Here is a 21690-nt window from a genome sequence, read left to right as displayed (position 1 = left end):
GTTTTTCAATTATTCTTTAAGCAGCCTCTTTGGCACTGCAAACATTTGACCCTTTTAACAGCTTCTTGGGCTTATTTTTGCCAGTCTTGTTATTTTTATGTATGCCCTTAATACATTATTGTAGTAAACTTATGCCTTTTGTTGTTTCAACATGTACTAAGTCTCATATATTATTCAGGACTAAATCAGTTTGTTTCTTTTCTTGTGAGTGCTTTCACAAATAGCTCCAAGAGGCAATCATTTATAACGGCTAAAATAGGAGAATCTATGACTAGATCCATAGTAGCAAATAAAGTAGACCAAGGTCCATTTCTGGCTGTAAGAGCAATTTACATGGAGCAGTCATGGACGATTTGTATATCCACGCTCTTTCTCCCACAGTAAAAGGTGGCCGCTTTCATACTGCCTATTGGAAACTGTCCCTGGCATGCTCATTGACATGGACCGAAACCACGTCAAAGAGTTCACTAGCAGTTGACCAGAGTCTATGACCTCATTCTAGAGCTCAAAACTTTGCCTTGTGCTGGTTTAGTCTACTAGTGCAGACACAGTCTCATCATGGTTCACTGTGACGTTTACCTGGTCTAGTATGACTGGCCTGTCCCGTTGTTACTGCTCCTCTGCCCTTCGAGGCTCTCTGGTCGTCTCTAGCATTTCACTCCCCTCCTTTTTGTTGGGTGATTGATAGTGTAGCACTAACAGCATACTGTTCCTTTTAGTGTGGAATGAAATTCTGCAACTGTTGAAATTCTGTAGTACAACACAACTATTGACACATACTCTGTTTGACGCTATGTTTTCTTTAGCGTTAATGTATAAATGCAAACTACTCTTGTACAAAATGTATATTCTTGCATTTTTGTTCCGCTGAATATCTTCTTTTCATCCAACTTCCATAATCTCTATTACATTTTGTTTTTTTTTAAAAAAGGCATTTGTAAATTGTTCTGCCACTTAAACTATATTTTAAAATTGAACTATTTGTATAGACATGTTTCGGTTTTTGTCTTGATCTAGTTGCATATTTTTACATGCTCTGCTTATGTGCGATATACCTGTTTTTCTTTGGTTTTTTCTTACCTTCTATTCTATGCATTTTTCTAAGTCATAGGCTTTCTGTTATTTCAGACTACATAGATATATCAATCTGAACAATTTACTTTCCACACCTGGCATGATTCCCTTGGTTTTCATTTTAAAATTGCCTCATAGCGTTTTTAATCTTAAATGTCAGCAGCACTGATTCTGTTTTGATTAGGTGGAACCCATCTTATATAAACTTAATCTGTTTAAAAAATGTACCAGATACTAATAAATATAATCCCCTTTTCCCTACACAGTTTAATCAATCATGACTAAGCCTCCGTTATCTGACACAGTGTATAAAACCAGGACCACTGAAGAATGCTACTGTGTAGTATCACATTTTTAGCCTCTTGGTGCCCGGTGATTCCTGTGCAAATGAACAAGGTAACCGATGGTGTCAGACTCTGCTATGCGAATTTACTCATTACATGGTGAATTTACTATCACTGATCCAGCACATTCCATGCAAACTCCAGTTACTGTAGCAGCTCGGCTGAAGAGTCATGCCTCAGTTCCACCTTCACCAAGCACTGCTCTATTGCAGAAGCACTCCTTCTGACAGGCAGATCCTTCGTGTCTAGGGATGCGAAAACCTAACTGGAGTAAATTAAGTGAGAGGTGTAACGGAGCATTGCTTGGAATCACACACAGTGTGAGTGTGCTCAACAAGCATGAAAAGAAGAAAAAGCAACTACTTATGAATGACTGAAGTTGCAAGAGAAATAGCGCACAGGTATTCACTACCAATCCTCATTTTTCTCCACTGAGGTCTCTGCATGTAAATGGGATAATTTTTCTGCCTGTTAAGCAGAAACTGAAGGGATAAGCTTACACCTCTTTTTTATCTATGAAAGAAGCATGAAGAGAAGGAGAGTGCATGTGTGCTTTTTGGGGACTGCAAAGACAAAAAATCTCCATTCTCAAGGTCGTGTCCATATACTCTGTGCAACGTTCACTTTTACAGCATATCCTGAAAATTATTGCAAAGTAGCTTTCCAGTCTTCTTCCTCTGTTTGGCTTACTCTGCTTTTTTTTAGCTTTTAAAAATTTTCCTAATGCACTTTCAGCTGCCCCTGATTCATAAGAAATTGTGTATGTGGTGGAGGATGTAATCCAAAGTTGCCTAAACTCTGGTACTTTCAATTGATAAAAGTACTGCCCAAAACTATAGCGGACTCTTCACAGAGACTGTAATCTAGGTTAGAGAAAGCAGTAAGAATCTTCACCATATCTCACTTCTTCAGATGCTACCACTCCCTTTCCTTTTTCCCCTAAGATTAAAAAGAAGATCTAAATATATGTTAAACTACACTGTCTCCATTTGAGTGTATTATTTTCCTCACTTCTACTGATACAGAGTGATATTATCACTTAAATTAAAATATGTAATCAGAGTGCAGCTTGAATTTTAATCCCTTAGTAATGTGGTTTTGGTTTAAATGGAATCCACACTTCTAGTGTTACTATTTGGATGGAGACAGTTTTACAGGTCAGGCTTAGCAACAGCAATGTGTCTTTAAGACAACATTCACAATGTAAACTAATGTTTTACTTAATGACCATTTAACTTGAAAGCAATCAATTTTCCTTTCAGAAAACATTGCACATAAGGAGAATGATGATTTAAAGGACAGGTTTTGAGTGCAGATCAACAGAAAAGAGAACAAGCAGCAAAGTTCAGACCCTGTTAAGAGATCATTACATCTTATTTGCAGAAGAATTAGCCACATTTCTTGGAAATTGTTTAAGCAAAATATAACAGTGAAAAGTACTTCCTTCCCTCTTCCTCTTGATTTTTTGACATCTGATCAGGAACCTAGTTGGTGGACTTACGCTATAAACATGAAGGTCAGGGAGAACAAGTCAAACATGCCTCTGATGCTGAAGACTACAACAGCACAAATGAAAGAGAAATAGAGCACAGGCTTATTTGAAGGGGTAAGGCTGTTGGCGTCCCACTGGCAGGTGCATTTGCATTGACTCCATGTGAGTGATAAATAAGAAATTCAAATAACTCCTCGCTGTGAAGCACCTGCCTTGAAGTCCACTCAGCATTCAGGTAAAGTAAATGCATTGTTACTGTGGGGAAGGAATTGGCCAGGAGCCCTCTCTTCTCAAACAAACAGGGACTTAAAAGCCCTGTGAATCAGGTCTTAAAGTGAAGAAATAGGAGGACCAGATCTCTCAATTCGCCAGAAGTACTTTTTCTGTGAGTAAGAGTGGTAAAAGAGGCAAGGAAGTATTTCTTTTTGGACAGGTTCATGATTCAATGGAACAGCAGGGTATACTTTCCATGGATCAGATGGGTGAATCAACACAGATAATTAATTCCTTCTCATAACTTAGGTGTTATTTCTTAGTCTCAAGGTGAAAAAGGAGGTGGAAAATCCTATCATCAGTTCCAAAGAGCAAGCTTTGTCCTTGTCTTCTGGGGAAGAGGTAGAAAGTTTTCCCCTTAATAAATTATATTGATATGAAGCTACTTGGAGAGATCATGTCAGTGTTGATGGAAGAGGTGGTTTTGGGCCAACAGAAGGCCCAAGACTCTCCCAGCTAACCACATGAGTTTTGCTTTCAGCTACAACCAGTGACAAAGAAGGAAGGACAGTGACTGTTGAGCATGCATTTGAGGAAGGACAGGCAGTGATGCAGGGAGTTGTTGCCTGACAAGATCATGCTTGTGTGCAAAGGTGTAAAGATGAGAGAGCTCATCCGTCTTCTTCTGGCTCCATGTTTCATTTTGGGGGTTGGAAATATTCAAGGTGAGTTTCAGACTCTGCCTCCATTTTTCCCTCCTTTCTTTTCTACTATTGTTCTTCCATTTTAGCTTGATATTTCTCCATCCTCCCTTTATTTTCTGCTTTTGTCTTGGTGACAGAAAGAAAGACTCTGTGAGTGTACACATATGTAGTTACCAGGGCTATACCAAACACTCCAGATGAATGCCAATGGCAGAGTTGTGAATGGTATTTAGGCAAGATCCCAATCTTCATGGGTTAGACAATGTTCAAAGCCTGTTAGTATATTTACTCAAATTGACTAGTCATGAAGTTTCACGTCTGAGTAGGCCTGACTGTTACCAGTATGAACTGTGACTTTACCTGTCCCATTGTTAGATAGCGTTTTGGTTTATACCAAAAGAAAATTCTTTTCCCCAAACTGTCTTTTTTCCTCAACAATAGGTGTCTCTTCATTATGTCTGTTGACTTGCCCTGACTCCAGGTGATATTCTCTTTCTCTTGAGAGCGAGGGGTTGGCTGCTCTGTAAGAGACAGGGAGCTGACAGCCAGCTGATAACACAGCTGGTAGAGCAGAGGCACAGCACCTGTGCAAGCGAGGAACTTAGTCATTACTCATAAGTGTTGGGGGGCTCTGAGGTATTGCGTAAGAGGTATTGAAATAAAAGATATTGAAAAAGGTACCCATTGCACACCTATCTTCCCAGAGACAGACACGTATCACTGGCACTTGGGAGGATTATGCTCCCTTGCCTAACGTGTGATTCACAGTACTGAATACCACGGACTCGGAGATCTCTCAAGCAATGTCTCTCTACGTTCAGTCTCTACGATGACTGAAACAACCTTGTCTTTGCAGCATATTTCACTTTTTGGACCTGAAAGCGACTTGGCTTGGGTACAGGTGTTTCTTGCAAGATTAGGCATCAGCTGCCCTAGGCCTGCTAGGAATGGCAAAATCATTCCTCACCACCTGTTGGCCACTGTTTCTGAAAACAACAGCTCTCAACCAAGCTGACCCTGGGCCAGTAGTCCCCATCATAGCAGAGACAACTCCAGCACCTGTTCTTAGAGTTTGAATTCTCAGGGAAGGGCACATTCATTTTCCCAGGTTAACAGCAACCTTTCCTCAAGACAGACACAGCTCCTCTTTGCACAGAGCATTTTCACAAAAGAAAAAGGAAAAGCAGCTTCTCTGCAAATCCACCTATGAGATACAGTTGTTTACTGGTAGAGGACACAAGTTTTTCAGCCACTAGATGTTTTAAACACGTTTTCCTTGTCAAGAAGCTTTCTCCTTTCGGTGGCTTAAATGTCACTGTAGCTAACCAGAGTGGGTGTCTCTCACTTTTGCATATGACTTGCTAGAGGCATAACTCTTGCTAAGGCAAGCGAGCTTATTCGGTGGGCACGTGAATGTATTCACCACCATGACAACAACCCACAAAGGCAAAGCTGAATGTCCTGCTTAATGAGGCATCTGTTTTTTTGCCTTAAACAATAAATCACTCACTGATATCTTGCACTTACTGCCTTTCTACTGAGACATCTCCTGACTTCTAGAAGAGCAATGAATTGGTGAGACCATTTGTTTGGCTTTTAAAAAAATCTACAATTGTGTTCTTAGAGGTGGTTTTTCTAAATGTCTCCCAGGTTTCTGTTAAGGGGTACAAAAGCCAACACTACACTGCCTAGGTCCTCGGGGTCCTCCCATTTGGCTTGGACCCTTGCTTATTGCAAAACTATGCAGAGATTTACCAGGACTCAGAATTATGCTGATCCTAGGACACTGATGCTGATGTGAGTGCTCAGCTAAATAAATCCCCATTCAGCGTTGCCCAGCTGGTCTTGGTACTCTCACTTCCTCCTACTGGGAATATCAGAAGATTATTCATATGAGACAACAAGCTTCTCACTGAGGAGAGCTGCTCTTTTAGGCTTTCTGTGTTATACTCACGCTTGCTTGATCAGCTTTCCACCTGTGTTGGACTTTCATGGAACATCAGGTCTCTGCAGTTCAGGAAGAAAAACAGAGGTACAATCTGAAGTTCACTGTATCAGAATGGCTGTGATTACTGTCTGGGGGTGGGAAATAGAAAGGGGAAGATGTGTTTGAGGCTTTAGCCAGTGTTATGAGGCCCTTTTGCTTCAATGGCATGAAGTCCAATGAGGCTTAACCCTTTGGACTTATCTTTTGATTTAGAATATTTTTTGAAAATTAATTTTACCTATTACAAAACAATTACAGCTTTTCTTCACAGCCTATAGACCAGAATCTTACTTTTCTCACATTACCATTTTGATTTACAAAAAAGCAGAATCAAAAAGTGGAGACTTTCTCATTCCTAAGACTCAGGATAAAATTCTAATAAATGGCAACATAATGACAGTCCAGACTACTCTAAGAGCAGCAGCTGCTGTTGGAGACTTTGTGCCTTCAGGCCTTCCCACAAAAAGCCGAATTTTATTTGTGAAATCCATGCAATATGAGCTGAACAACATAGGGGATATTTCCAGCCAATCTCATTACCCAGGTCCTCATTTCTCCAGCCTTCTCCAGCCCAGTAGCAGAGCTTGTGTTCATTTTACCATTTCCCACTACCTCCTTTAGCCCCATCTGTCTTCTGATTGCTTCCTCTTTTCAGAGAGCATCCCAATGCAGACCCTACAGTGTTATAATGACTTACACAGCTCTCACAACTTGCACTTGGATGGAGTGTTCAGAGGCTCATCAACTCCTGAACATGACTCTGAACTTTAACAACAGCTCTGAAAAGTAAGTGCCTGGCTGATGTTCTGTGAAGGGTCTAAAGGGGCTTGGCTGCTGAACCTAGGTAGGTTTAGATTGGAGATAAGGAAGAAATTCTTTACAATGAGGGTGGTGAGGCACTGACACAGGTGGCCCAGAGAAGTTGTGGATGCCCTGTCCCTGGAATTGTTCAAGGTTAGGTTGGATGGGGCTTTGAGCAACCTGATCTAGTGGAAGGTGTCCCTGCTCATTGAAGGGGCGTTGGGCTAGATGACCTTTAAAGGTCTCCTCCAACCCAAAGATTCTATGATTCTTTGTATCTGGAGGTACTGGTGCTGCTCTTCACAGACTAAAGCTGGGAGAGCTCCTGCAGTGGGTGCAAATATTGGGTAGTAGATCCAAGAGAGCTGAAAATCTCTGGAAATGAGGTGGACCAGTACAGCTGTTTCAAATATTGCTTTAGTGCTTTTCTGTACACAGGGAATGCTGCCAATATTGATGTATATGGTTTTTCTGTTACTTACTGTGTCTACTGGTTTATTGAATTTGACTAGAAAATAAAGGGGCAGGGAATTAAGAAGTGCTAAAAACTGGCAGGGGGGTGGGAACTAGATTGTCATTAAAGGACCCTTCTACCCCAAACCATTCTATGATTCTATAATTCTATGATTCTAAAAGAGATGGAGCTGGGCAAAAGGACAGTGGACTGGGCTTACAGCCAGTACAGTATCCAGCTTGCAGACACCAGTGTTATGTCCAGGCTAGGAAGAAAGTTGGATCTGTACAGGATGAGGAAGAACAGGAAGAAGAGCATGCTAATCAAGTAATTTTCATTATCTTTTCAATCACTCTCTGTTGCTTTTGCTGTGAAAGCACACACACAAAATAGAGCAGATCATAGTAATTATTGCACCAGAGTGGAAAAGGGTGTGTTACACTAGGTGCAGCGGTGATAATAACTAATCAGAATGCCAAAGAAGGCTGCTTCTTCCTTATGCCAGTTAGAGCACAGTTAGTTTGTAATAATTTCTGCAAAAGAACCTGTGCAAAAAACAGAAGTTGTATGTGTTTGTTTGACTCATTGGGTTTCCTCTTGGAGATACTAGGCTACATCTTGCACTATATCTTTTTGCTACTTCTGCTTCCTTTCAAGAAAAAAACAGAACAGTCAAACTGGAGAGTATGTGGGAGAGGAAGGGGCAAAGAAGAAGGAAGAGACAGGGGAAGGAGAAAAAAGAATAATAGAAGAAGCAGGGGATAGAGCAGTGAACAGCAGAGAGATTGGAGGGTGGGAAGAAAACATGTGAAATAATAAGAATAGGAAGAAGTTATCTTGGTTTTATTTTTGAGAAAGAGCTCTAGGATTCATTCATGAATTGAGCTGACAGCTGTGGAAGTCAATGGGGAGGGTGCTCCTTACAGTCTCCACAGTACTGAATCACACTCTAAATGTTAGCAGTTTGCTGTGGATTGAAGTCTACAACCACAGAAGTGTTCCTGTAGCACAAAGGATGCCACAGTCTCCATGGAAATAACTTTTTTTTTGTAGGAGGACTGCAGTCCCATAGTCCTCTCAAAACTTCTCTCCCAACTGCTAGCTGCATTTCTTTGGCTTACCTTCTTTGACGTCTCTAGTGTAAGCATAGCATAGCGTACATATGTACACATGTAAATGGCCAACCCTACTGTTACAGAAGCAACAAGCTTTGCTTGCTAAGGGAAGGTGAGTTAGGAGCAGAGGGTGGCAGCAAGGCATTGACCTCATTGACAATAGCGTAATCTCATAGTAACAAGAAAAACAGAACAGTGAGAGTGACGAGGATCAACCATCAGTCCAGATCCCCAAGGAAGTCCCTATCCAGCAGACATGCTTAAGGTGAAACTAGGAGGTCAATTCCACAGATCACAACCAGCAACGTGTATCACCAGGCACAGATATGGCTGTGTCACAGCTCGGGCAAGGACCAAAGGCAAGGGCCTGAAATTAAAAGCAGTTTCTGAGTGACAGTGGGGAGGCCTTCAGACAGGCTGATTCCATCTTAGACAACCTTGAGCATGGGTAGCCAAACCCCTTGGTGGGGGTGTGTGTGAAAGAGGTTGTGTTCAGGGCCCAGACACCTACCAACCCACAATAGTTATTGTGAGTGCATCTTCTTTTAAGGAAGAGAGAATAAAGCAGATATGCTTGATAGTAGAGTTTATTCATGTCACTTAATGAGCTACAGGAGCATACCAACATAATGCAGAGATAAACATTGATTTAGAAACAGAATAAAATAGCATGTGGGGAGAGTTTCAGAAACCACACTTCGGGCAGCATCCTACTCAGATGGCCATGCTATTTTCTGTGTAACCAGGAACAAAGAAATGACCTGCAGGTCTCACAAAGGTGAAAATCACACTGACTGCCAGAACTTCCCAATGCACTGGGTGTGTCATATCCATGGATATGATCAAAGAATCTACAACTTCAAATTTGAGCCGACACCGCACGCAGAGCTAAATGTTGACTTGCTTCAGAATGGTAAAGATGAACCACTAAGTCTTGTCTCTATTTTTGAGTATTTAAAAGTTTTTCAGATTAATATATTGAATATCTAATCCTAAAAAGATACTTAGGTCAGCCCTTAACATGAGACACAAGCAAGAGTGAAGTTAAATGGCTATAAGACCATACTACCACCTTCAAATTCAGTGCATTTGGGACAGAAAAAAATGAGTCTAACTTAAATGACTACAATGGAAAAAATGGGGGGGAAACCTGCCAACTAACCGGTGTTGGGGGAAGATATCAAAAAAGCCTTCTGTTTCAGCACCACGCTCTACATGCATTACAGCATATTCTTTCAAAAACTTACTATGAAGCTGCACAACAGCACTGTTCTCCCTACTTTCATCTTCTGTTCATGAATGTATTTCCCAGGTCTTGTAGAGTTTGCACTTCGCTGTGAAATTATTTGTAGCACTCCAGGGAAACTGCTAATATCCATATTCTGTCATTCAGAGAACATCAGCTAGGAATTTTCTTCCCCTCTTCATGTCCCTGTCCTCACTACCTCATCTCATGGGTTGTACCTTCGCCTTCCAGTTCAGACCCTCCCACCTCAAAATCTCTCAGTCAGCTTGAAGAGGTCAGGAGACTTCTTGCTGACCTGGAAAGCAGCTGATGGAAGCCAAGGGCTGGGCAATGCACTGGAGTACGAAGTCACCTACAAGCGGGAGTGGGAGTCCTGGGAGGTAAGAGCGGAGGAGCTGGGCTGTCCTGGTTTGGGCTGCAGCCTTTTGGGTGGTTGAAAGCCTGAGGTAAACGTTGTGCAAATGAATGGCCTTTCCGTTCCCAGGCACTATGAGGCTACGCAACGCATGTTGTTTCAGGTCAGGCGGAAGGGGCTCTCTTTCTGTTTGCAAGTGACTTGCCCAGTGAAATACCATTTGTCCTGACCTGAATGCAAAGATCTGTCCTTCACTGAAAAAAGCACTGCACTTGGTTTTGAGTTGGAATTGATTTTGCCCTGATTCCCTCCCAAATGGAATTGAAACACATTCCAACAGGAGTTTGTGGGTTCACGTGGAAAAAAAGCAAAATACATTTGAAGCTGCTTCCCTCCTTTTTTTTTAATGTTAAGTGTGCATATCCAAAACTCCCCAATATCCTCCCTGCCCCCTCTCCCTCCTTTCCCACAACAACAGAAAGCTGCATCAGTCTTGCTCTCCAACACCACACGTTGCCATCTCAGCCACAAGGACCTTGTCCCAGGGAGCAGCTACATTGCCCATGTGCGAGCCAGACCGGGGCAGGACAGTGGCTTCTCTGGGCAGTACAGTGAGTGGAGCACGGAGGTGTCGTGGGAGACCCCTGAAGGTAGTGTAGGATGGAGCAGGACCATGCAGGGGTGGAAGCGCTGGCTGAGAAGCCAGGGCTTTCCTGTCACTCAGCTTGCTCTCATCTTCTCTGAAGGTGGCCTTCAGCCCAGGAACCTTCGCTGCCTCTTCAAAGGTGCAGATCATCTGACGTGCAGCTGGGAAGTGAAGAAAGCCATCACCACCTCTGTCCTCTTTGGCTTGTTCTTCAGGGCCACTCCAGCATCAGCGTACGTGCTCTGCCCGTGGCAGCGTGCCTGTGCCTCTCGCATGGACTTTCTGCTCTGTCCCGTTCCCCCTGATCTCAGGTCACCCTGTTTTTCTCCCCTCAGAGAAGAGGAGTGCTCCCCTGTGCACGAGAAGGCTTTGTCCCACATCCCATATGTGGTCCAGAGCTGTGAGATCCCTGTTAGCAACTCCAGCCGTCAGAGCCAGTACCGCGTGTCTGTCTGGGCCAAGATGGAGGAGAAACAGATCGAAGCCTACAAGAACAGTGAGTTGCTGTGTTGTTTCTTGCTTCTCCGGGTTGTTTCCTGGAGAGGTGGCTGGCTGGGCAAGTGGGGCTGAGGCCAGCGGTGGTGAGGAAAAGTGTGTGAGAAGAGGAAGAGAGTGAGACTGATGAAGAAAGGAACTGCACACTGTGTGCGGTCAGAGGTCTGGGAGAGGTGGCTTGGAGGTGTGGAGTTCCTTGGTGGCACTTGTTCTTCTGAGGAAGGTGGCAGTGGTGGAAACTGCTGTGCAGACATTTGGGTTGTGACCCAGAGCTCCTCAGTGAGTGACTTGTCACTGTGCTGACTTCTCTGTGATTGACCTTCATGGGTGACACAGCTGAAGGGAGCTGTGGTGAGAGGTGTTTGTGGGGAGTGTGTCACTATGTGACTTCTCAAGAGCCAGTGGAGCTCTTGCAGGTTTGTGCAGTGGCCCCTGGAGCACTGGATGAGGTAGGACTCCTCTGCTGAGTGAGGTGTGCTAGGTGGATCATCTCTGCCTGCATGTATTGCAGTCTTACAGTGCTTAAAGGGGGCTTATAAGAAAGATGGGGACAGACTTTTCAGCAGTGCCTGTTGCGATAGGACAAAGGGTAATGGTTTTAAATTAAAAGAGAGTAGGTTTAGAGTAGATAGAAGGAAGAAATTTTTCACAATGAGGGTGGTCAAACACTGGCCCAGGTTGGCCAGACAGGTGGTAGATGCCTCATCCCTGGAAACATTCCAGGTCAGGTTGGATGGGGCTCTGAGCAACCTGATCTAGTTGAAGATGTCCCTGCTCATTGAAGGGGCGTTGGGCTAGATGACCTTTAAAGGTCTCCTCCAACCCAAAGATTCTATGATTCTTTGTATCTGGAGGTACTGGTGCTGCTCTTCACAGACTAAAGCTGGGAGAGCTCCTGCAGTGGGTGCAAATATTGGGTAGTAGATCCAAGAGAGCTGAAAATCTCTGGAAATGAGGTGGACCAGTACAGCTGTTTCAAATATTGCTTTAGTGCTTTTCTGTACACAGGGAATGCTGCCAATATTGATGTATATGGTTTTTCTGTTACTTACTGTGTCTACTGGTTTATTGAATTTGACTAGAAAATAAAGGGGCAGGGAATTAAGAAGTGCTAAAAAGCGGAGGCTTCTTACATTGCGTAAAACAACATTGCTTTCAGTCTCTGGAAACTATTCATAGTGGTGAAAGGGGGTGCTGGACCAGTATGTTGAGAAGTACACCGAAACATTCCGTGTGTTCCAGTTAAGGTGTTGCCGCCTACAAACGTGTCAGTAACAGTGACAGAGAACCAAGAGTATGAACTGAGGTGGGTAAAACACACTTTGCAATATGGCTTCATAAAACAGAGGTACCAAGTCGAGTACTGGGAGAACAACCAATACGAAAAGGTAAGTCTTAGAAAGTGTGGGAGCCCTGGATTTCATGTTGCTGGGCAGATGGGAAAGACAGTTCCTCTCACCTCCATCGTTTGCACTTCATTCTTCTCCCCAGACTCTCCAGAAGTTAAATATCAGCAATGATGAACCTCCCTTCATATTCACCCTGCAAACGCTGGCACCATCTACAGAATATAGGGGGAAAATGCGTGCAAGGGTGAACACGCCTCAGGATTATGAGGGGCCCTGGAGTGAATGGAGTGAGGAGTTCACCTGGAGGACCCAGAACGGTACTTTTCACGCAGGCTACTTCTGTAAGGTTTTGTGGCTTGGTAATGGCTGAAATGCCTCTGTAGAAAAATACATTCTCTCAGCTGGGGTTGAAGTTGAGTTCCAGCCAAGAGCTAGCTGGGGCTGATTAACAAGGTAGCTCTCCTGTCTGCATGCTTGCAGTAGAGCAGCTTCTTTCCTTCTTCCCTTCACAAGGTGAGTACAAACAACCGTAAAGGTTTCCACATGGAGAAGCAAGCAAAGGTCCTGGCCAAAAGATCATTCTTGCTTCTTGACTCCACTAGTCCGTTCTGCTATCAGTGACTGCAGAGCCTGAGACTGCAAGCAGTCGGAATACCAGCCGTCAGTCTTTTCTATTTGCAGAGTGACTATAGGGTTGTGTAAAACAATACCACAATACCACAATACCACAATACCAAGAACAGTGAGTTGCTGTGTTGTTTCTTGCTTCTCCGGGTTGTTTCCTGGAGAGGTGGCTGGCTGGGCAAGTGAGGCTGAGGCCAGCAGTGGTGAGGAAAGGTGTGTGAGAAGAGGAAGAGAGTGGGACTGATGAAGAAAGCAACTGCACACTGTGTGCGGTCAGAGGTCTGGGAGAGGTGGCTTGGAGGTGTGGAGTTCCTTGGTGGCACTTGTTCCTCTGAGGAAGGTGGCAGTGGTGGAAACTGCTGTGCAGACATTTGGGTTGTGACCCAGAGCTCCTCAGTGAGCGACTTGTCACTGTGCTGACTTCTCTGTGATTGACCTTCATGGGTGACACAGCTGTAAAACATTGCGTAAAACAACATTGCTTTCAGTCTCTGGAAACTATTCATAGTGGTGAAAGGGGGTGCTGGACCAGTATGTTGAGAAGTACACCGAGACATTCCGTGTGTTCCAGTTAAGGTGCTGCCGCCTACAAACGTGTCAGTAACAGTGACAGAGAACCAAGAGTATGAACTGAGGTGGGTAAAACACACTTTGCAATATGACTTCATAAAACAGAGGTACCAAGTCGAGTACTGGGAGAACAACCAATACGAAAAGGTAAGTCTTAGAAAGTGTGGGAGCCCTGGATTTCATGTTGCTGGGCAGATGGGAAAGACAGTTCCTCTCACCTCCATCGTTTGCACTTCATTCTTCTCCCCAGACTCTCCAGAAGTTAAATATCAGCAATGATGAACCTCCCTTCATCTTCACCCTGCAAACGCTGGCACCATCTACAGAATATAGGGGGAAAATGCGTGCAAGGGTGAACACGCCTCAGGATTATGAGGGGCCCTGGAGTGAATGGAGTGAGGAGTTCACCTGGAGGACCCAGAACGGTACTTTTCACGCAGGCTACTTCTGTAAGGTTTTGTGGCTTGGTAATGGCTGAAATGCCTCTGTAGAAAAATACATTCTCTCAGCTGGGGTTGAAGTTGAGTTTCAGCCAAGAGCTAGCTGGGGCTGATTAACAAGGTAGCTCTCCTGTCTGCATGCTTGCAGTAGAGCAGCTTCTTTCCTTCTTCCCTTCACAAGGTGAGTACAAACAACATGGAGAAGCAAGCAAAGGTCCTGGCCAAAAGATCATCCTTGCTTCTTGACTCCACTAGTCCGTTCTGCTATGAGTAACTGCAGAGCCTGAGACTGCAAGCAGTCGGAATATGAGCCGTCAGTCTTTTCTATTTGCAGAGTGACAATAGGGTTGTGTAAAACACACAGCAGAGCCTAATGGAGATAGGAACCTTTACATGTTTTTGCTGTTTCTGGACTTAGAGGCAGAACGCCTGCTGTCATATGGCCTTGTGCCCAAAGTAATATGGTCTTTTATGATTTGTCCTGAGGAAGCTTGTAGTGGTAAGACAGCAGGCAAGTTTGGATGAGTGCACTCAGGAAGAAATTGGTATGTTGTTGATGATCAGTTATGGCCATTAGCAGAGGAAGCTCTTTCTTAGAAAACCTCTGAGACCCCACTTCTTCAGGAACGTATGGAGTTAGGCAGACCTAAGATGCCTGAAGACGTGCCTACTGTTCATAGTGGAGGAAGGTACCTAACTACCTTTTTGTTAGCATCAATTGTTGACTCTGATGTCTGTAAAAAATAAAAAAGAATCAGTAAAGGACACGATGAACTCCTTTGGTCAGTAAGCTGGACAGGCCACATTTGGTTTCTCCCACTATGGAGGGTATCCCAACAGTGTGAAGGCCTCACGGTCCTACCCTGTGACATGTCACCTCATTTCCCTGATCTGCTTGCATGAAGAGTGCGAGAGTGAAAACCTCGTTATGGGAAGCAGCCACTCTGCAGGTGGATACCGATTTCTCTTTTCTCTGTTTCAGCTCTGCCACCAGCGGTTCTCCCAGTGATGCTCCCAGTTCTCATCATCACTTTGCTGATAGTTGCTTATTGCAGCTATAAGTGTTTCCTCAGGTAGGCCTGTGTTGTGACTAGGAGATGTAGCAGCATGTTGGCCACGTGGGTGGCCTAAAGACTTAGGCCCTGCTTGTCCCCCATGAGGGAAGTCTATGTGGAGATGAGCCTTGCTGTGCAATGGGCAGCCTTGTGCACATCTGTGCACAGGTGAGAGTTGGGTGGTGGTGTGCCACAGCCTTAGTGGTGCCTCGCTGTGCAGAGCAGCACGGTGTAGAGGGTACAGTCTTCTCTGGTTGCTTCTCTGGTTGCAGCCACATTGAGAAGCAAATCTTGAAAACTCTGTATTGTTGTTGCAGGAAGAAGAAAATGTGGGAGGAAAAGATTCCAAACCCCAGCAAGAGTTTCCTGATCCAGAGCTACCTGGGGGTAAGCAGGAACTATGCCTTGAAGGGTGCTCCTGGAGAATTAAGACATGGAGTTATTCCAGAGTGAAAAGAAAGAAGGGAAGGGTGTGTTGGGATGTCTCGTTGAGGGGAAGCTGCCAACTCAGGGTCTCGACTGTCACTGAACTGACTGCTGTCCTGTCCAGGATGATTATGAAGCCTGGCTGAGCCTCCTGAAATGCTCCACTACAGACTTCGGTCTTCTGCCTGTTTTCATACCTGAGTATCCAGGACCTGCGGATTGAAAAATAAAACCAGCTCTGCCTTCTGTTGCATCTGGTCAGTTTTGCCACTCCTTGCCTCCAAAATGCCTTCCAGACTCTTCATACATGAAACCTATTGTCCCTAGATGCACGACCTTTCTCTGTTCCCGGTCAGGATGTTGCCTGACTCTCTTTAGTGCTACCTTCTATAGTCTTTGCATAATTAACTCCCTGTATACTCCTCTGCCGTTGCTGGAGGTTGACTTCATACTGAGAGTGCTATATTTTCTCCTACATGCTTTTCTTCCTGGACATGGACATTTTCCTTCATGTAAGAAAGGAGAGGACAAAGAAAGGGAAATGTATAGGTTGCACAGTCGTATCTTTCGAGGCATTTTTAAAAGTGGCTTCTTTTTTCTTCCACCTCTCTCCTTCACCCATTTCCTGATTTCATCTGCAAGGGGTATGCAAATCTCGTGATCCAAAGAAATTATATCCCAGTAGGTGGGTATCACCAAAAGAGGCACTGCATGGAGCATACTTGGAGTTTTATGAAAACAGTGGCTAGGTTCCTTCCTGGAGCTCACTCCTGTATGTTTCAGTTTCTCACTGTCAGAGTTCCACAGCCTTATCTATTTGCGAGTCTCCCTTGGAACTGCTGGATTTGTATTTGATCGCACATCTCTAATGTCTCTGCCTCCTTAAGGCAATCCTGCTAATCTCCATTCTACAGACAGAAAGCTCATGCTATTTTTGCCAGTGTGTTTTATCTTCTACTTAAGCTAAATGACTTCCACCTCATTTCTGGCTCCCTGCAGTGCAAGTCAGTGATGCACAACTCCAGGGAAGAGTGGTGTTTACAAAGATTAATTTAACAGTTACTTCTCCAGTTGCAACATTTTTAGCTTTCTACCCTGTCTTCTCTATCAGCCTCACCCCTACCTTGGAAGTCCTTTTGTTGCATTTTATATTTTCACCCTGAGGGGAATGCGTGGTCTTAGCATTGAGGGTGCTGCACATGGTGGGCTGTCACAGTCCTCAGCTAACTGTGCATTTGGCACCCAGTATTTCTCAGCCCCTTATTCAGTCAGCAAGCAGTATCTCTCAGGCATGCATCCAGTCAGCAGTTGATATAGGGGAAGTGTGGTACACCACACTGCTTTATGTGATGCATATCTGCATGTTCTGCAGGCTCTGATAGATGCCCCTTGCAGATCAGTCATTGTTCTAAAGTTTCTTCTGATTAATTTGGCTGTTGACACACTTCATCGACTTCTTTTTCTGTCCGTGCACATTAATCGACACCAGCACAAAGCCATCCACTGCTCTAAAAAGCATCACAGTAGCTTTGTTACCTGTCTCACACCCAGCTCTCCATCCACAAGTGCTCTCTGTTAGTCTTGTGGTTTCGAGAGTTTTCACCCCTGTAGCAAATTCCCTTTATCCTAAACTTTGTAAACATCCCAGCAATTCTGTTTCTCTGGCCAGTCAGCACAGGAGGACAGTCATTTTAGTTCTACAGGTGAAATGTTGCCCGGAGCGTCCGCATGTGCTGCTGAATCAGAGTAGGCATTGCACAAAGCAGCAGCTTTGAGGTTTATTGTGACAGGACCCTGCGGCTGCACCAGCCCCTGACTCCTATGCTGGATAAAGACAGGTCAGGGATAGACAACGCAGAAGTGAAGGAACAGTCTTCTGGGGGATGGGACATACTTTGTAGCCACAGCCATGGGATTGCTTCCACATTTCTGTCCATTATGACTTGAAGATCAAACAGAAACAGATCTCAGCTCTGGTTAGAGAATGAAGGTTGAAATGTGGAGAGGATCTGCAGATTGGAGCAAGGATGAAGGAGGGGAAAGCTGATAGAAGATGTTAGAACAAATCAAAGGGGTATGAAGATGCCAGGAATACTTTCAGATTCACAGGTTTTTAACCTGCATCCATGTATTAAAGATTGCCTGTAGCAATGTTTCTACTGTGTTTAGGTGGGGAAACAGCATGGCCCCAAAAATGAGAACAGCAAGGCTGTTGGGACAAAAGTTATTTAGAAAAGAATACTTCTAAAACACAGGTTGATAAACTGGTAAAACTAATTATACACTGTGAATGCCTGGAAGCTCGTTCTTGTCCTAAATGTTTATCACAAATGTGCTGCTAGTGTTCTTGTGCCCATGGCTCCTGGATCTTCCTGGCCTTAATCTGATCTTTCTTCCTCAGAAGTGTTACAGTCTTCATTTTCTCTCTTCAGGAAGCTGTCAGCTAATGTCCAGCCAGCCAGGTGTGCTTCAATGGGCAGAACACTTCTGAGGAGATGGAGCAGATCAACCACATTCAAGTGCTGGATGGGTAAGTAAGCAGCCCACTCCCTACTCCTTTCTTGAAAGGTTCCTTACTAACCATGGGATAAGAGTAGGCTATGCATGCATATCACTCATTGCAATGGGGAGGACAAAGCGTTTTCACATGTTTATTTCCTAAGTCTGTGTACACCCTCCAAACATCCATGGAAATTGTAATGAATTGCTGCAGCTGCAGACCTTGGCTTCCCTGGCTGGAAGTCTGAGGATAGAAACCTGCTCCCTTTCTTCCTCTGCATTTCCTTTGCAAATAGGTTTGAATAAAAGGCATTGACCTAGTAGGGTGGAAATCTTGTTGGCTGAATTCCTCCCAGCCCACGTGAACACAACCTCCCTCTCACAAAAATACACATATTCCCTTACCTCTTCATTCTCTAGAAATGACATACTTTCTGCTCCTTGAAGCGAAGTCTAACTTTGAAAGTGGAATGTGAAAAAAGAAGAGCTGCAGTTGTCCCGGCCAGTGTGCAGCTGATCAGAAATAGCTCCAAATTGTCCATACAGCCTCAAATTTGTGTCAGGTGTTCAAAAGATGGAGCAGGGAGGTGACCACAGTGCTCTGTTCAGGAAACTATCCTAGGTTGCAGAGCAGTTGGGAAGGCTGACACAAATTAAATTGACTGTTGGGTTTCACGGTAATTATCTGCCTCTTAGGAGAGTGGGTCAGCTCTTCTTGTAAGATGGATTACATTTGTTACTTTGAAATCTTCATCTTTGCCCTTTTCCTAGCTTCACATTCAGTGCTTGTAGGAGACAGGGGCCCTTTATTTTGAAGAAGTAGCTGCAAAGTATCACTGAAAGTTCGAGAGCTGCATAAATTCTGATGTTAGCAGTCACATTGCCTGAGCCTATGCTGCTAAATACATCAGGGCCAAGATGTAGTATCGAGCATTGCCTTGTAACTGCTTGCACTGCGTTATTGTCAGCACTCTCCCTGCCATGGTTTGGCCTGTGCCATCTAGTGCTCTCCAAGATAACATCCTGGCACAGTTTGGGAGATGGCACAGGGTAGCAACCATTCCCAGTGGGCAACATGGACACGACTGTGCCAGGTTAGGCTGTGTCCAGTGTACTTCAACAGTATTCTCACAGGCTTTGCACCCAGGCTGTGCAACACACAACCTGTTTCATGCTAAGAACACAGTTGTAAAACATCAGTCACATGATGCCGTGCACTTTGAACCGAAAAAACAGACATAAAGCCTCCGCTGTGGTTTAGGCTGCAGAGACGCTGTGGGAGACCCAGGAGACTACCATGGCTATACAGTGTGGACACAATCAGTCTAAGCCATTTTACCAGAGGGCCAAAGAATGGTCCCCAGCCCTGTTTTATTTACAGCAAAAACAGTTTTTCTCAAAAGCTGATTTGTGCTTATCTTGTCATTGAGAAAAGTTGGCAGTAGACAGTTGATCTCTTGCTGTGGCACAGAAAAGGCTGAGGCTTACATCTTCTAAGGAAGGTACAAGAGATGTGGCCAAAGGTTCTTTCTGATTCCCTGGAAGACAATGTACCTCCCTTAGAGCATCTCCTGTTTATAGGCAGTTATCACCTTAGCGAGCTGTCAGCTACAGAGCTGTCAATAGCGGCTAAGTCCTATGTTTTTTCACCTGAACAGGATGACTAAGAGTCCAGCACAGTTCCATGGAGCTGAGGCAAAGACAGTGCAGTATTCCCATGCTACACTGGCTCCACAAAACTCCTGTCAGACTTCTGGAGTACCACAAAAAATCTCAGTTTCATTGTCCACACTTGTCTGCCCACTGAATCAGGCTGCTGGTCCATCCTGCCTGTTTGCCAGGCTTCCATGCAAGAGTGCTGCTCATGCAAGTACTGCTTCCCAGACAGCAATCCCTTGCTTTGCATTCAATGGTCCATACTTGTACAGCCCAGTGATGTCTTCCCAGCCTGATATGCATCAGACCCTGGCAGTGGACCCAGTGGGAGTCCATCAGAAACCAGCTTCCCTTCAGTATGTGACCCTCCCAAAGGAAGACTGTCCCCAAGCTCCACAGCAGCAAGAACAGCCAGGAGGAGGTCCTCCACAACCCTTCCTGCTCCCAGAGCAGAAGCAAAAGATGCAGCACCTTGACAGCGAGAAAGAAGTCTCACCGGCCCCACCAGCCTGGGGGAAAGGCACGAACGGGAGAACAGAAGAGCAGAAATCTCCAAGGGCTCTTGGCTGTGTCACATCTCCTCAGCAGTGCCCCTTGGAGTACATCACCACAGAGAGCCTGTTACTGCCATCAGCCAGCGGCTGCACCCATCCACCACTTGTCACTGCGGGGGACTTGTCTTGTGACTCACAGGAGCCCCAGCCCCACGGTGACCACTCTTGCCATGAGTTTTCTCCTGGGAAAACTGGTGTCATGGTCCCAGTTTCAGGTCAAGCACCAACCTCTTCTCCTGAATTGCACCTGGATACATTTGGAGACCCTTCAGGTCTCCATGGACATTCTGAACCCACAAAAATGTCCTTAGATATTTTTTGAAAAGAAGTGGGTTTTTTTCCAAAGAGCTTGTGTTGGAGAACTATGTAGTCATATTTAATCCATATTTAATTACTGCACCGTAACAGTTTTCCTCCACTGTAGGCAATTGCTACCCTTTAGATTGTCCCCAATCTAAAACCTAGTAAAAAGGTGCAGATTAGTCAGAAAGATTCCCAAGTGTATTTGGTTTACGTGGCAAGGTTTTGGTAGCAGGGAGGCTACAGAGGTGGCTTCTGTGAGAAGATCCCAGAAGCTTCCCACATGTCTGACAGAGACAGGGAAGCTCCAAGTCCTGGAGCACAAGCACAAGCTAGCTCCAGCTAGCTCCAAGATGGACCCACTGCTGGCCAAAGCTGGCCAGCAACACTGGTAGCACCTCTGTGATATTTAAGAAAGGATAAAAACTTCTGCAGAACAGCAGCTGGGAGAGAGGAGTGAGAATATGTGAGAGGAACAGCTCTGCAGACACGGAGGTCAGTGCAGAAGGAGGGGGAGGAAGTGCTCCAGGCGCCAGAGCAGAAATTCCCATGCAGCCCCTGATGAAGATCATGGTGAGGCAGGCTGTCCCCCTGCAGCCCATGGAGCTCCATGGTGGAGCAGATCTCCACCTGCAGCCCATGGAGGACCCCATGCCGGAGCAGGTGGATATGCCCCAAAGGAGGCTGTGACCCTGTGGGAAGCCCACATTGGAGCAGGCTCCTGGCAAGACCTGTGGCCCTGGGGAGAGGAGCCCATACTGGAGCAGGTCTTCTGGCAGGATCCATGACCCTGCGGGGAAACCATGCTGGAGCAGTCCATTCCTGAAGGACTGCGCCCCATGGAAAGAACCCATGCTGGAGCAGTTTGTGAAGAACTGCAGCCCGTGGGAAGGACCCACATTGGAGAAGTTCATGAAGAACTGTCTCCTGTGGGTGGGATCACATGCTGGAGCAGGGGAAGAGTGTGAGGAGGAAGGAGTGGCAGAAACGTGTAATGAACTGACCACAACCCCCATTCCCCATCCCTCTGCACTGCTGGAGGATGAGAAGGTAGAGAAATTGGGAGTGAAGTTGAGTCTGGGAAAAAGGGAAGGGTGGGGGGAAGGTTTTTTAAGGTTTGGGTTATATGTCTCATTATCCTACTGTCCTGGTTTCAGCCAGGATAGAGCTGGTTTTCCTCACAGAAGCTAGTGTGAGGCTGTGTTTTGGATTTGGGATGAGGAACTGTTGATAATGTGCTGATGTTTTGGGTTGTTGCTGAGCCGTCAAGGACAGTCCAGCTTCTTGTGCT

At 45.1% G+C, this 21690-nt stretch overlaps 2 protein-coding genes across 2 annotated transcripts; both read left to right on the top strand.

Annotated features, from left to right (window-relative positions):
- Window positions 1-8994: 8994 nt before the first annotated feature.
- On the top strand, window positions 8995-15613 carry LOC309417730 (cytokine receptor common subunit beta-like; the record flags this gene model as incomplete). The annotated part of the gene is made up of 9 exons (XM_082015270.1): window positions 8995-9097; window positions 9662-9810; window positions 10510-10664; window positions 10767-10927; window positions 13471-13616; window positions 13720-13894; window positions 14892-14982; window positions 15282-15351; window positions 15515-15613. 9 exons carry the CDS (start codon window positions 8995-8997, stop codon window positions 15611-15613), a joined length of 1149 nt encoding a protein of 382 aa, XP_081871396.1.
- A 2272-nt stretch (window positions 15614-17885) lies between these two features.
- On the top strand, window positions 17886-20421 carry LOC309417630 (uncharacterized protein; the record flags this gene model as incomplete). The annotated part of the gene is made up of 2 exons (XM_082015155.1): window positions 17886-17920; window positions 19731-20421. 2 exons carry the CDS (start codon window positions 17886-17888, stop codon window positions 20419-20421), a joined length of 726 nt encoding a protein of 241 aa, XP_081871281.1.
- Between the last annotated feature and the right edge of the window lie 1269 nt (window positions 20422-21690).

The sequence above is a fragment of the Phaethon aethereus genome (genome assembly GCF_964289735.1).
Source record: "Phaethon aethereus genome assembly, chromosome: 1".
Taxonomy (NCBI): Eukaryota; Metazoa; Chordata; class Aves; order Phaethontiformes; family Phaethontidae; genus Phaethon; species Phaethon aethereus.
This window is presented reverse-complemented; position numbering and strand designations above follow the sequence as displayed.